This window comes from Artibeus jamaicensis, unplaced genomic scaffold (genome assembly GCF_021234435.1).
Source record: "Artibeus jamaicensis isolate MK-2021 breed Jamaican fruit bat unplaced genomic scaffold, CSHL_Jam_final contig_834, whole genome shotgun sequence".
Classification (NCBI taxonomy): Eukaryota; Metazoa; Chordata; class Mammalia; order Chiroptera; family Phyllostomidae; genus Artibeus; species Artibeus jamaicensis.
This window is the reverse complement of record NW_026521981.1, coordinates 2,152,266-2,166,675: the sequence shown is the minus strand read 5'-3', so window position 1 is coordinate 2,166,675 and position 14,410 is coordinate 2,152,266. Positions and strand designations below refer to the sequence as shown.

At 34.2% G+C, this 14,410-nt stretch overlaps 1 protein-coding gene across 1 annotated transcript in view; it reads right to left on the bottom strand.

Annotated features, from left to right (window-relative positions):
* Positions 1-759: 759 nt before the first annotated feature.
* NAMPT (nicotinamide phosphoribosyltransferase) overlaps positions 760-14,410 on the bottom strand; it is a 37,620-nt gene continuing 23,969 nt past the window's right edge. Inside the window, exons 8-11 of the mRNA XM_037150485.2 lie at positions 12,862-12,981; positions 7,843-7,983; positions 6,138-6,272; positions 760-4,046 (exon numbers count right to left, since the gene is read on the bottom strand). Coding sequence (XP_037006380.1) covers positions 3,936-4,046; positions 6,138-6,272; positions 7,843-7,983; positions 12,862-12,981 — 507 coding nt within the window. The 3' untranslated portion in view covers positions 760-3,935. The remainder of the gene's footprint in view (positions 4,047-6,137; positions 6,273-7,842; positions 7,984-12,861; positions 12,982-14,410) is intronic.

Here is a 14,410-nt window from a genome sequence, read left to right as displayed (position 1 = left end):
TATACCTGTGGTCACTTTATTCACCACAATAACTGTTTTAAAATTGCAATTTTAAAAATTATTCCTCCGGTCTCTGACTTGACAAAATCTGCATATATACCTAGCCTCTCTTCCTTCTAAATTAAAAGTGCCCCCTTCCATTTAAGAGCCAATCCCTCCACTAGTGCCTTGGACCCCATCCTCTTCTACCTTCTGTGGAACCCAGTCTCTTCACTGTTTCCTTCTGGCTCTTTTTTAAAGATAAAGCAATAGCTCGAAAAAGGAAAGGAAGACATGCTATTGCCTCATTCTCTCCTCTTCACATCCCAAATTCGGAGTTGTGTAAGGTAGCTTCTTTCTGACATCTGCCCCCTCTACTGTCTGGAATGAAAGCTCTAAGCCACCAATTATTTCCAGGAGGTTAAATCCAATATGTTTCTAATTCCTCGCTCTACTCGATCTCTTAGCAGCATTAAACACCTGTGCAGAATAACTCCCTTCCTTTTGCTTTTATAACTTTATTCCTCCCGATTTTCTTCTACCTCTTTAGCTACTGCTTATCAATCTCCTTTGCCTGCTCACCTTTTGCCACCTAACTTTTAGAGATCCTATGGTTTTCACCCTTTCTTTACTCTAAAGCAGAAATTGGCACATTTTTTCTTTAAATAATTATATAGTAAATTATTTTTAGGCTTTGCAAGCTATAAGGTCTCTGTTAAACTAAACGCTGTCACTGTAGCATGAAAGTATACACAGACAATAATTAAACTATGAGCACAGTTGTGTTCCAATAAAACTTTATTTACAAAAATAGATGGACTAGGTCTGGCCTGTGGTTTGCCAGGCCATGCTCTACACTCTCCTTAGAGAAGTACTTTTTCCTGTGTCTCCAAGGGCCATCTATCTATACATCAAATTCTTATCATGAGACCCTTCTGCCCCCAAATCTGTATATCCAGCTACCTCATATACACATTTAAGTATCTCAAAGACATCTCAAGTCTTAATGTAGGAATTGTGCTCCTTCTCCCCAAAGCTGGTCTCCTTCCAGTGTTCTCTCTTAGTGAAGAGGCACTGCCATCCATAAAGTTGAACAAAACAGGAGTCATCTTTGACACCTCTCCCTCTCATTCTCTAATTCTTCTGAACTGAAGGAATACCTAAAAAAGGCACGTCTAACAATATGCCATTATTGGAAGCACACAGTCAAATTTAACATTTCACTAATAGAGCTAAACTTTATTTCCGTGTTTATTAAATGTTTATCTTTGATGTCGAATACATATTAGAATTGACTTAACAAAGACTTTGGAGAAAAGTGGACATTCTCCAGTGAATGGGTTAAAAAGGAATGTAAAACTACAAAGTACTTGTTTAAATGTTGAATTCTAAATTATGGCAAACAGAACAATAAATACCTTGCCATTTTTCTCTTTCTAGTTTTCCAAATTATAAAATATTTTTCATAACAATTTATTTCAAGAAAGGAAATAGGGGATAATCACTAAAACCAGTTTACTTTAAGTATAGAATACAAATAAAGAGCCTTAACACAGAACTCCTATCTCCTACTTAAAATACAAATACTTTATGATGTCACAAATTGAGGAGGATTAACTGATGTCAGCTGCAAATCTAAAGACTTAAGCAAACCCACATGCCATTTGCTTTTGTCTGGAATAGTTAGGCTGACTTAAGGTTAACACTGCAGAGTTCTATCTGATTATCTATGTTAACCATTGCTACTCAGAATGGTGATGGGCTACTACTAAGTGCTTAGGATGGAAATTCAGGATTAATCAGTTACAAGTGGCTAAGAGCTAATGGAATTAATCATTCCACCCTGCCATTTATGGCCATGTCCGAATGTACAGATTTTAGGCTTCAGTGAAAGCTTAAAATAAAACTCATCTAGATACTCTGAAACTGCTGAAATTCACAGTACAAAATAATATTGTCTGTAGTATAATTCCAGTGTTTAAACAAAATTAAACTTATGGGGTGGTCATCCCAGGTATTATTGGTAATAAGTGTATTTTCTTTTAATTCACTGTAGTCCCTGAAGCACATTTTGTGAAGATGTATTCTTTTTAATGCTACTAATTGTTGTTACTTAGATACATTTTTAAAAATCAGCTTAAAATCATTTTTTTACCAGAAATTACAGGATGAAAACTTTTACTGAAAGAGAATAATGCTTACTATTCACAGTAAACAAGTGTTTAGAATCATCTGCAAAAAAACACTTCCTCATGTAATGGTTCAGGTCAGATGATTTATGGCTTTTCACTTTATAAAATTTCACATTTAATATGTTAAAGCTTTTCTAAATTGGCCTTCCAACCAGATTCTTAGATGAAAAAAGAAAGGACAAAAGAGAGATGAACTCTGTATCAACTTAGCCTCCTCTCTTCCCTGACAACCAACATTTCTCATAAAATTCAAGGCACACTCCTGATGGGCCAGATTATAAACATTTCAGGCTTTCTGGGCCATGTGCTCACTACTACAACTATTCCTGCTGCTGTCTAAGAAAGCCACCACAGACAAGATTTTACCACCCCCCCCAAAAAAAAGCACAGTCCAAATTGGCCTGTGGGCCACAGATGTCCAACCTCTTGCCTTAGTAGACCTACATATAAAGTAATCCATTACAAACCCCCCAAAACAAACACATGGTCTCCTATCAGATGTGATGACTACTCAGAATCTGGCAGTTAATCACTCTAAACATTGTGAGGTTGAACACTTTGAAATTCGCCAACTTTCTGCTTTTGGTAAAGATTCTTCTATTCAAACATGTCACCATGCTTTTTCATTGGGGATCATTCATCTTCATTTAAAAACTTAATGAAATAGTATTTATTAAGGGATTCAGTTTAAAATTAATAAATGATGTCCATACAATTTAATATTCAATTTAATTTTTAAAAAACTTAATGAAAAATATAACAGAATCAAAAAATTTAAAATAAGTACACTGACTACCCATTCCAGTATTAAGTCATATCAACCATAGAATAGGAAAAATAAATTCAGACGTGTAATTACTTTAAAATACACTACTTCCATTTTTGTCAGTATTTTACATTTATGTATATATTCTATAGTGGAAGCAGAAATTCTTTCTAAAAACATTATCTCCTTAAAATCTTGAGGTGCATATCACAGCCACAGGCAGTATCTGACATATAAAACTGCAGTACAGGCCTTTCAGATTTGGCATTTCACTGGTACAATACAATGACCAACGTGTAGAATCACTGTACAGTGCCTAGACATTCCAGTAAGAACCATTATTTTCTTTAATGTAGAATGATTAATACATATTCTACAAGGGGCAGTGAAGTTAGTAATTCTATAGGGTATGTCCCGACATAATTTTCAAATTGTACATAACACAAACAACTTTGTTAAGGCCATGTTTTATTTGCTGATTAATGGACAAAAGGCAATGTAAATTATTTTCAAGTATTTTCTTGAAAGTCTGTGCTCATAAAAATCATGAAAAGTTGGAAAGTGTTAAATCACTGAAACTTTAAATATATCGTACACAATCGTTTGTACAAAAATACAAGTTAAATATAAACATAAAGCAATCATGATAATTTTATGCAAATCTGTTTATGTGATCTTTAGTTATATATAAAAGTTTCTCAGTTCTGTTATTTGAGAAAAGATCAATACCAGATTAAATTAATATCTATTGGCAAAGGACCCTAAAAAGCTTGCTTTAGCAATAATCTTTTACATGGTCAAGTGCATTTCCTAATTTGAGATCACCTAAACACTGGAAAGAAAGAAAAAAAATTAAAGGGCAGTATGTCCATAAACCAACAAATAATCTGGCTGTAATGTATCATAAAACAAAGAAACCTCACACATCTGTACAATGTGTTATGTATCACACATTCGCACATACAGGCAAGAACACACACGCAGTCAGAAAACAAAGCCTAATGAGGTGCTGCTTCCAGTTCAATATTCAGCTTTGCATTTTTTCTTACTTCATCAAATGAATAGCTTTTTGTCACCTTCCCATTCTTGAAGACTGTATGGAGAAGATCCTGCACAAATATAACAACACTAAAATTTAATGATTAGACCATCAAGCAAAATACTTACTGTATGCGATGCTTGATGAATGAGCAAATACACAGAGTTATGCCTCAAGTTATGAAATTGTTTTATATGCAAAGAATGCTGGTGGAGCAGGCAGAGAGCAAGGTATTATCTAAAATGGTTATGTAGAAATATTTAACTTTTATGAACAGAAATGACTTAACATTACGTTCTTAGAGCAGTTTTCCTTAAAGGAAAAACCAAAACACCTAGATGACCCATCTCTTTTTTTTTTTTTCAGGTAGAATGCACGCTGCCCAGAACTCTGGCTGTCGCTGAGAATCACCACTGAAAGTGCAACCAAAAAACCTGCCAGACCTTCCCTTATTCCTAGCCAACAGACTGTCTCAACACCAGTTAAATGCATAAGCCTGGGTTTAATAAATTTGTTAGTTACCCAGTTTTTTACTTAAAATAAGCAAACAAACAAAAAATCCCCAAAAAATAAGAAACCAAACCTAAACGAAACAAAAATAATTATCAATTTCTTAACTAATGCACAATGACTGATTTAAAGAGATTTTGTGTATATCCAAAAGTCACTGATGCATGTAATCCAATTGATCCCTACAAGGGTAGCAAAGATACATTAGCAAAGATAATTTAAGAAATTAGGACTAAATTCCCTTTTGGGTCTGTTAAAGCCACTACTGTAAGAATTATCTACTTCTAATTTCCTTTTGAAAAACATATAAATAATCTACCATGCTTAAGTTTTCCATCTAGTATGAATACTGTGAAACATATAACATTATGTATCATTGTTTTTTTAAATCGCAATGCTCTAGCCATAGCATTTTCTTTCATAAACTTAAATATAACCTGTTAAAATGCTTAGACAGTTATAAATTAACTACTGCCTTAAATATTCTGGAATATCATTCACATATGCTTAATATCAATGCCTTTTTAAAATTTATAGTCATGAGTATGCCTAAAGTAATTCAGGATAGTCCTGGTAGCTACAATTAAGTGAAAGCTACTCAAAGAACTGCATAAACAGGCTATATAAAGGGATCTAATTCTAAAATTTGTTTATAAATATTTTTTTTCATTAAAGGTAACAAAAATGTTATTTCATTAATTCTGGTTCAAAATCTTAAAATAAAATAAAAGTAACAAGTAGAATATTTGAAATGGTATAACCAATCTAAAGTTATAAATTAATGTATTTATATTTAATGTAAATTTTCTCTTGAGAATATATTCATGAGTAGTTTCCCTCTAAAACTGAGTAGTTTTTTTCAATCAAGTGGCTTCAAAAATAGAAATTTTATAACTTCTGAGTTCACAAATATAAATGTACTTTTATATGTTATTAAAGACCATTAGATCATATGGACTACTTTAGCATACCATAAATTTTTCCAATTTGGTTGACTTGAATCCAAAAACAGTTATGTCTAGGTTTCAGCTTTTATTCCTTATATAATCACATAGTTTTTACCTCTACATAATTTGCCTTTTTAGCCCATAGAGTTGCTGTCACAATCAAATCAGACTAAAGAAAACCATCTAGGCTGGATTCTGTTGTTTTGAAAAAATGAAGTTAACTAACATTTGAGAATTTAAATAGCCTTTCTTTTAACTATTAAAATTACCAAAGCTTACCATGATATAAATAGCTATGGGAAGTGTACATCCTTTAAATATTTGTAATATTCCTCTCCAGAAAGAATTCACTGCTAATTGGCAAAAAAGGAAGATCAAATACAGCTTGTTGAAACTTATTAGTCACTACCCTGCTGGTCACTATTTGGAAAAACTTTGACTTTCTTTTTTAAATGTTACAAAATATTTCACCCAATGTATAAGTAAGTCTCACATTTATGATCTAACCAGTTTTTGTTTTTCATCCTAATTTGGTAGACTAAGTCAGCTATTGTATAATTTATAAAAAAAACTGTGTCCTTCAAAAAAAATTCTCAAAATAATTTAAAACTAAAATACTAACATAAAATCCTCCTTTTTTTTACCTCGCAGAGCCACGCTATTACTGTTAAAACAAAACAAACTTCATCAGCATAGATACATACATGACCATATTCCTCAAGGTCTCCTTTTCCTTCCTCCAGTGTAACAAAATTCCCTGCTGGTGTCCTATGTAAAGATAATCGGCCCTTTTTGGACCTTTTGTTGGGATCAGCAACTGGGTCCTTGAAGACATTAATCTGAAATCCAAATTCAGAAAGAGAAAAAGAAGACTAATCATAAGAAATGGCCACTTAACTCTATTTTTAAAAGCCATACACTTAATTTATGTATAAATTTTAAGGCATTTTATAGTTATAATGAAACGAATCCACATCAAGCTTTTAGAAACATAATTCTAGCCTGTTTTGGAGGCCAGAGTGAGTCCCTTGTTAGGAAAAAACAAAATCTAAATCTTGGCTATCCTTTCTTACCATTGCAGAATACCAAATCCTCCTTTGTAGGAAGTCACTGAGATTAACAGGTAATCCTTAAGGTATCTTATTTTACATTACAAGTCGTCTTTAAACTGATCAAAGTATAGCACAGGCATGCTAGAAAAATAATTCCTGGTCCAATCAATTCTATAATCTGTGGCTCCAGAACTAGGATTTTACTAAGGTAAAGGCTTTCCAATTTCGTAACCTTTCCATTTTGTTACTTTTTATTCTATTTCTTGTTACTATCAGAAGCAAAAAAGACCTAGAGAACCTAAGAGCAGACCACCTGCTCCACAATCAGAAAGGCAGGAAGCAAAACATAGTAAGAAGCAACTAGTGATGGCTTTGAAAGAAGCAGATGGGTCAATCCCAGTAATTTCCAAAGAAAGGTGGAAGTGAACAAAGCAGGGTATCACACCATGTGTTCTTAGTCAAGGATTCCCCTCCTTCACCCTTTGACCCATCGACTCTTAAGCAGGGGTGTCCAACCTTCTGGTGTCTGTGGGCCACACTGGAAGAAGAGTTGTCTTGGGTCACGTATTAAATACACAAACACTAAGCCCTGGCTGGTGTGGCTCAGTGGATTGAGCTCGGGCATTCGAACCAGACGATATCGGTTTGATTCCCAGTCAGGGAACATGCCTGGTTTGCAGGCCAGTTCCCAGCGGGGGATGCATGAGAGGCAACCATACATTGATATTTCTCTACCTCTCTCCTTCCCTTTCCCCTCTAAAAATAAATACATAAAATCTTAAATAAACAAATAAATAAATACAAATATACAAACACTAAACTGATGAGCAAAAAAAAAAAAGGTTTTAAGTAAATGTTTGATTATTTAAATTTGGGCCATATTCATAGCCATCCTGGGCCACATGGTGCCCAAGAGCCGTGGGTTGGACACTGGACTGTATGAAGAGCTAAGGGGAGTACTGTTCAGCTGCCTAGCAGCTTGAGTTCCCCTATTCTAAGGCTATGAGCACATGATTCTGCTATCACAACTCCAACCTCACACTCCACCTTTCTAAGTTAGCTGATGTTCCTAATTAACTAGGGTCAGTTTTTTATTCAAAGTTATATACTATAGGAAGCAATGGAAAAGAACTGACCTGCACTGTCTCTGAATCTTTCATCTCATTTTTCCCAGTCTCCTTTATTCTCCTAAACCATGTTATTTACCTAGTGTCTCTTTTCTTTCCTTTTTTATGAGCCACAGTGAGTGATACCTGACAATATATTAATAGCTCAGGACCTTTTATCCTTTATAACTGCATTCTACCCAGACACATAAAGAAGATACTGACATATGAGTAAAGGTTGAAGGACATACCCCAAGGCCATTGGTTATAACGTAACTACATTTGAAGGAACAATTCAAGAGGTCTCTTGTTAATTTCTGTAGCAAAGCTCCACCAGAACCAAAAGAAACATTTTCAATACTCCATTTTTTTTGCTTCATGCCTTCTACAATCTAGAAGATTAAAAAAATAAAACAAATGTTAAATTGTTTGGAAGAGAAAAACAACAACAAAAACACTAAGTAATTTGGAAAAAAAGAAGGTAATTTGTTAGGAAAAGAAGGTAATATGGGCCCATACGCATCAATAACCAATACTGATGAATAAACCCATTCTAGAGTTGTCTTACAACATAGTAAATAATAAAGTATACACAAAATTATGCCCCACATTTTCTTTTAAAAAAATCTACCCATCCCAAAAAGGGCAACCTGAAAGGGATTTTGTGTTGTCATCTTAACTGTGGTTAGGATTAAGGAAATGAACGAAATTAGAGAGTGAGAAAAAAAATTGGCTGTACATAGCTAAGGTTACTTGAGTACACTTCTCTGCCTCCTGTAGTTGTAGCCCAGATGGCAGCAGCACAAGCAATGAGACCTAGACATTTGTCCTGTATTACTATATGTTATCTATCGCATGTCAAAATGCATGTCAAATGTAATGGGGCATTTAAAACATCAACCAATATGATATTGTTGGCAAAATAATATAAAATATTCTCTCCTACATATCAGTTCAGACACTGGCAGAGTCATTTTACTCTGGCTAGAACTCCAGTGCCATAAACAAAATTATGACTAGACTGGGCATTAACATTTATCATTGGATCATTTTTGGCAGAAAGATTATCTATAAGCCAGCTAGAGAGACCTGTATGAACATATAGTTCTGACAACTAAAATAGTTTTTATCAAGGGACATATAATTTAATTACACAGATTTATTAAGCTACATTATTACTGTCATTTATATTTCTTTTTCCTAAGTAGGACTTATTTACCCAGCATCTGTCTTCTGTATCATATCTTGAATCACTTTTAAGACAGAAGGCTGTGCCCTGGCTGGTGTGGCTCAGTGGACTGAGCACTGAACTGTAAGCCAAAGGGTCTCCAGCTTGATTCCCACTCAGGGATCATGCCTGGGTTGCGGGCCAGGTCCCCAGTAGAGGGGCTGAGAGAGGCAACTACGCATTGATGTTTCTCTCCCTCTCTCCCTCCCTTCCCCGCTCTAAAAATAAATAAATAAAATCTAAAAAAAAAAAAAATAAAGAAGGTTGCAAGTCAAATTTAGTAACTGTTCCTTTAATTTCATAAGAATAGTCAAAAGGAAGTACTGGAAGGTCTACTTTCTTTTTATTGAAACAAAATTTTCAGAATTAGAAAACCATAAGCAGGTTTAATAATTTTATATAAATTCACTATATTCCCCTCAAATAGTAAGAGTCTTAATCTGATATATCTATTATCTGCAACAATGAACAATAAAAATATTTTAACCCCACATTAAAAAAGGAAGTTTCTTCCTAAATTCCATCTAATTCTACTACTATATGTGAGGAATCAAGATGAAAATATACATAATTTAATTTAAAGTCATTCCTTAGCTATACATAAACTTGGTTTCATGTCGTTATTATTAAACCTGAATTGAAAAGTATTCAAAGGTCCTGGATTCAGATTTAGACTTGGGGAGCACTGATATAACTGTGAACAAAGTATAACTAAAACAACAATAAAAACCTTATTAACAATACAAAATAAGACATGTTTTGAGAGTAAATTTCAATATGAAAGAAATGTGAAGAGTAGAAAACAAAAATGGAGGAAATGAAAGGGAAACATAACTGGAGGGTAAGGTGGTGAGGTTAAAACAAACAAATAAGAACAAACAGAAAGTCAGTGTCAGACCTGTGCCATGACTTTAGATACGCCTCAGAAGCACAGGAACGAGGAAATTACAAAGAAGAGCAATCACCTAATGTCATATCTCTCTACTTCTGGCCCAGTTTCTTAAAGATATTCTTCCAATATAGCTGTACCAAAAGTTATACAATTCAGACCATTTAAATTTAAAGTGAACTGTTCTGTTAAGAGTACAGGAAATTACAGAATTTGGGAGAAAATTATTACTTAAAAATATTTACACATACCATCAAAAGGAAATCTGACTGGACATAAACGGACAAAATTTAACTGTTAGACTCTACTCTTCATTTTCCTGTTTATGCCCAAGGTATCTAACTAAAATGAGAAGAGTCATATTATGCCATCAGTATTTAAATAAAATGTTCTCATGCCCTGGCTGGATATAGCTCAGTTGTCAGAGAAGTGTCCTAGTACACCAAGATTGTGGGTTCGATCCCCAATCAGGGCACATACAAGAAACAGCCAATGAATATACATCAGTAAGTGGAACAATAAACTGGTATCTGTCTCTCCTGTCTCTCTCTCTCCCTCCCTCCATCTCTCTAAAATCAATAAAAAGTTTTAAAATATTTTTGTTATCATATCCATATACCTCAATCATGCACTACAATCTATAATTGTTTTTACAATACATTTTATTTATTTATTTATTTAATTTAATTTTGTTTTAAATACTTTATTTATTTATCTTTAGAGAGGAAGGGAAGGAGAGAGGGAGAGAACTATCAATGTGTGGTTGCCTTTTGTGCGTCCCCTGCTGGGAACTGGCCTGCAACCTAGGCATGTGCCCTGACTGGGAATCGAACCGTGATCGTGTGGTTCGCAGGCCAGCCCTCAATCCACTGAGCTATACCAGCCAGGGCACATTATATTTAGATTAAAGAAATTAATGTGTCCCTACTGTCAAGATTTACATAAATCTTCTATTTAATCTATGGATCAAAGTTGTGAGGGTTAGGGGAAATTTCCTGGAAATGTAGAGAAAAGGGCTCTTAGGGAAAAAAATAGTAGGATTGTTAAAAGGGAAGAAAAGTGTTTAAAATATGTGGGACATCACTTGCAAAGAAATCTTCTCACTAAAATTTGAGAATCTGATATCATTTTAACACTGTTAATGAACCACTCCAATACAGAGGTCTCCTTGATAATCAAGATGACTGAATCCCTAACCAAGACACAAACATAAAGAGAAGACGTCTGTATTTTGTCCAACACAAAAGAGATTTTTTGCTTCTTTTCCTAAATAAGCAGACTGATTTTGGTACACACAAGCTTGGGTGTGCGTATGTTGTAAATTTCATGTGGATGTCACAGGGAAGACTGGGAATAAGCAGTCCAAATAGTGAGACTGACAGTCAATGAAAGAAGTCAGATGTCTGAAATTAAACAGATTTTTCATTCCGTCAAAATTAAGGCATCTAATTTAGTATATATAAAAAGCAAAAGCACTACATAAATTCTTCCTTCTGCTTCTAAAATCTTATTTTGATCCACTTCCAATATGAAGAAAGCAGGTTTCATTCTTTCGGTAAATCAACATGAGTATATTTGCATTATACAAATTATTCATTCTTTGATCATTCTGTTTAAGGTTTCACCAATGCCAAAGACTATTTGTGTACCTGTCTCAGTATCTGACTTCTCATTCATGGTTTAAAAAAAAAAGAAAGAAAGAAAAAGAAAGCCGAGAGTTTCAGTGTTTAAAGGGAAGGTCAAATACCTGATTGAACGTTCCAACTTAGAGTTCACCACTGGAACAAAGGAGGGCAGATAGTAGTGGGGAGGGCATGGAGCTAATGGTTTTCCTGAAAATGGTGCAGTACCCTGCCCATGTTTCTTCATCTGAAAGAAGGATCAAGAGGGTACCTACTAAACTGCCTAAAGTGTAGAAATGAGTAACGGTTCTTACAAGATAAGAAACCTTTGATTCAGCTGAGCTAAAAAGTCAACAGCAATGACATATGCCAGCTGAGATCTCTAAAATCAGGTCTTCCTTCTCCTCACTCCCTTTCACAGGAAAGCCCCAAATGTTCCAACCCAAATGTCTTACAGGAATTTGGGGAGTTTCCACAGTTACAGAGAGTTAGTAGAAGAAACCTCATTTTGGAACTCTAAATCCACATCACTACAGAAATCCTATTTCTTACATTCAGTAATTCTTACTTTTAAATGACTCTTTGGAAAACAAGCTATTTAAAATTTGAGTACTGATCTTTAATCACACTAGACTCTGTCAAACAGAAAAATCTTTGGTAACTTGTATTATACAAGTGGATACCACCCGGGACTGGTATATATTAAAATGTCAATGGTTTATAATGGCAGAGTCCACATTATGAAATCAGTGATACCCATAACTTTTATGGAGTATATTTTATGAAGTTATAGCTCTTCAGAAGCTTATTTGAGAACAAAAGAGGCAAAAGTTTTAACATAATACACTATTTGACTAAATCTAACAATAATAGTGATGACAGTCTAGGCTTAATTTAGAAGAGCTGACCAATCATTTTATAATTTTGAATACACACATATGAATACATGTGAGTTTCACATGGTTAGCATATGTGAAGCTCCACTCCATTAAAACTGAACCTGTATGAGCAACACCAAGATTTCTTGTTTTAGCCCTGGCTGGTGTGGCTCAGCAGTCTGAGTGCTAGCCTATGAACCAAAGGGTCACTGGTTCAATTCCCAGTCAGAGCACATGCCTGGGTGGTAGGCCAGGTCCTCGGTGGGGGTGCATGAGAGGCAACCACACACTGATGTTTCTCTCCCACTCTTCTGCTCTTTCTAAAAATAAATAAATAAAATCTTAAAAAAGAAAGACTTTTTGTTTTATATACAAGGAACATTCCTTGACTGGCATTGTCTTAGTGATACTTCATTAGGCTTGTCATCTAGGATGGCCAGTGAGAACTGAGAATAGCAAATGTGGTTTGGTTGGTACGTCTATACTTTAAGTTACTGTTCTTTACAAAATCTAAGCAGTTAACAGAAAAGGCACACACCATTATAACACTTATGAAAAGAATCACAATTGTGCTGAAATTATAAATGTGTTGTTTATCAAACAAAAAAGGAGATTATGATTATTTTATTGGAACACTTAATATAAACACATACCTCTTGTAGAGTATTAATATCTACTCCATCCCCTTGAATAACTCGAAGATAAGGTGGTAGCAGCTTATAGCCCTTTGAGTTCTCAGTAACAGGGAACTTCTTACCCAAAATATCCAAAACCTGTACAGAAAAATACACACCCAATACAAAATAACTAAAAATGAAAAAAGAAAGTGTAAAAGCTTTTCAAAGTTAAAAAAGAGACTTTGCTTTGCTAGACAATCTTGAGAATATAAAAAATAATCAATTTACTTAAAAAATTTTACCGTATATATAAATCTTTCAAAATTTAGTCTCAATTCCTTCTCATTATGTTAGAAACAGGCATTGTATTTTCTATCAAGTCATTTTAACAGTGAAGTGTCTCAAAACAGCATTTTTCCCTCTACATCTTTTAAATTACATATTCATTAAAAAAAACCTTTAACATTAGGAGCTTAAGACAGTAAATATAACAGTTTTAAAAAGTATAGAAAGCACTACTTAACAAACTCATGATTATACTTTTGATCTGGATTTATTCTTTTTGTCCCTAATAGTTCTGTTTGGTTTAATTTTGATAAAACAAATATAAATCCATTTGAATTACAAAATTCAGAGAACTATGATTTGCAAGACAAAGTTGGAAATGAAGCATATCTAACCCAATTTCTCTGAAGTTCTCCTCAATTAAAGATGACACACAATTTTTAAACTAAACTGTGTAATATGCAAATCATACCACTCATTCATTAACTACTAAAAAGTTGTGTAGCAGCTGATATACCTAAACATTGATTTAAAATTTCTCAAAAAGCTTAGTCATATTCAAAAGACTTATTGAACAATTTTCCTCCTCAACAACACTCCCTTTTCCTAAATAGACTGATGATTCTAACAATGAGGAAATTCCCTATTGATGACTTTATTATTCTTAAAACTAAGTCTACATATTTTTTTATTAGGTAACAGGAAAAACATGAAACCTGTTAAATTTGCTAGAACTAAATCTGTTAACATTTGAGGCTAAGATAAGACTTTAAGGCTCTGGCTGGTATGGCTCAGTGGTTTGAGTGCTGGCCTGTGACACAAGAGGTCGCCGGTTTGATTCCCAGTCAGGGCACATGCCTGGGTTGCCAGCCAGGTCCCCAATTGGGGGCAGTATGAAAGGCAACCACGCGTGGCTGTTTCTCTACCTCTCTCTCATTTCTCCTCTGTCTAAAAATAAATAAAATCTTTTAAAAAAAGACTTTAAGATTGGCCTATTACTTAACAGGATAAGAAAAGACTTCCTTGGTTCTATATCCGCCCTCTTTTAAGTGGTAATTTATCATCTAATCATTAGCTGGGAAACTGTGGTAAAATGAGAAGGTGACAATGGATACTTGGCTATTTTACATGTTGTGTGACCTTGAGCAAGTTACTTTAACCTCTTTATCTAAGTCTGCTTCTTGGTCTATAAAAAGAGAATGTAACACTTATCATACAGAGTAGATGACAGCTTAAGTAAAGCACCTAATGCAATATTTTTCTAGTAGTGAAGATCAAATAACCTGCTTTTTTATTTAGT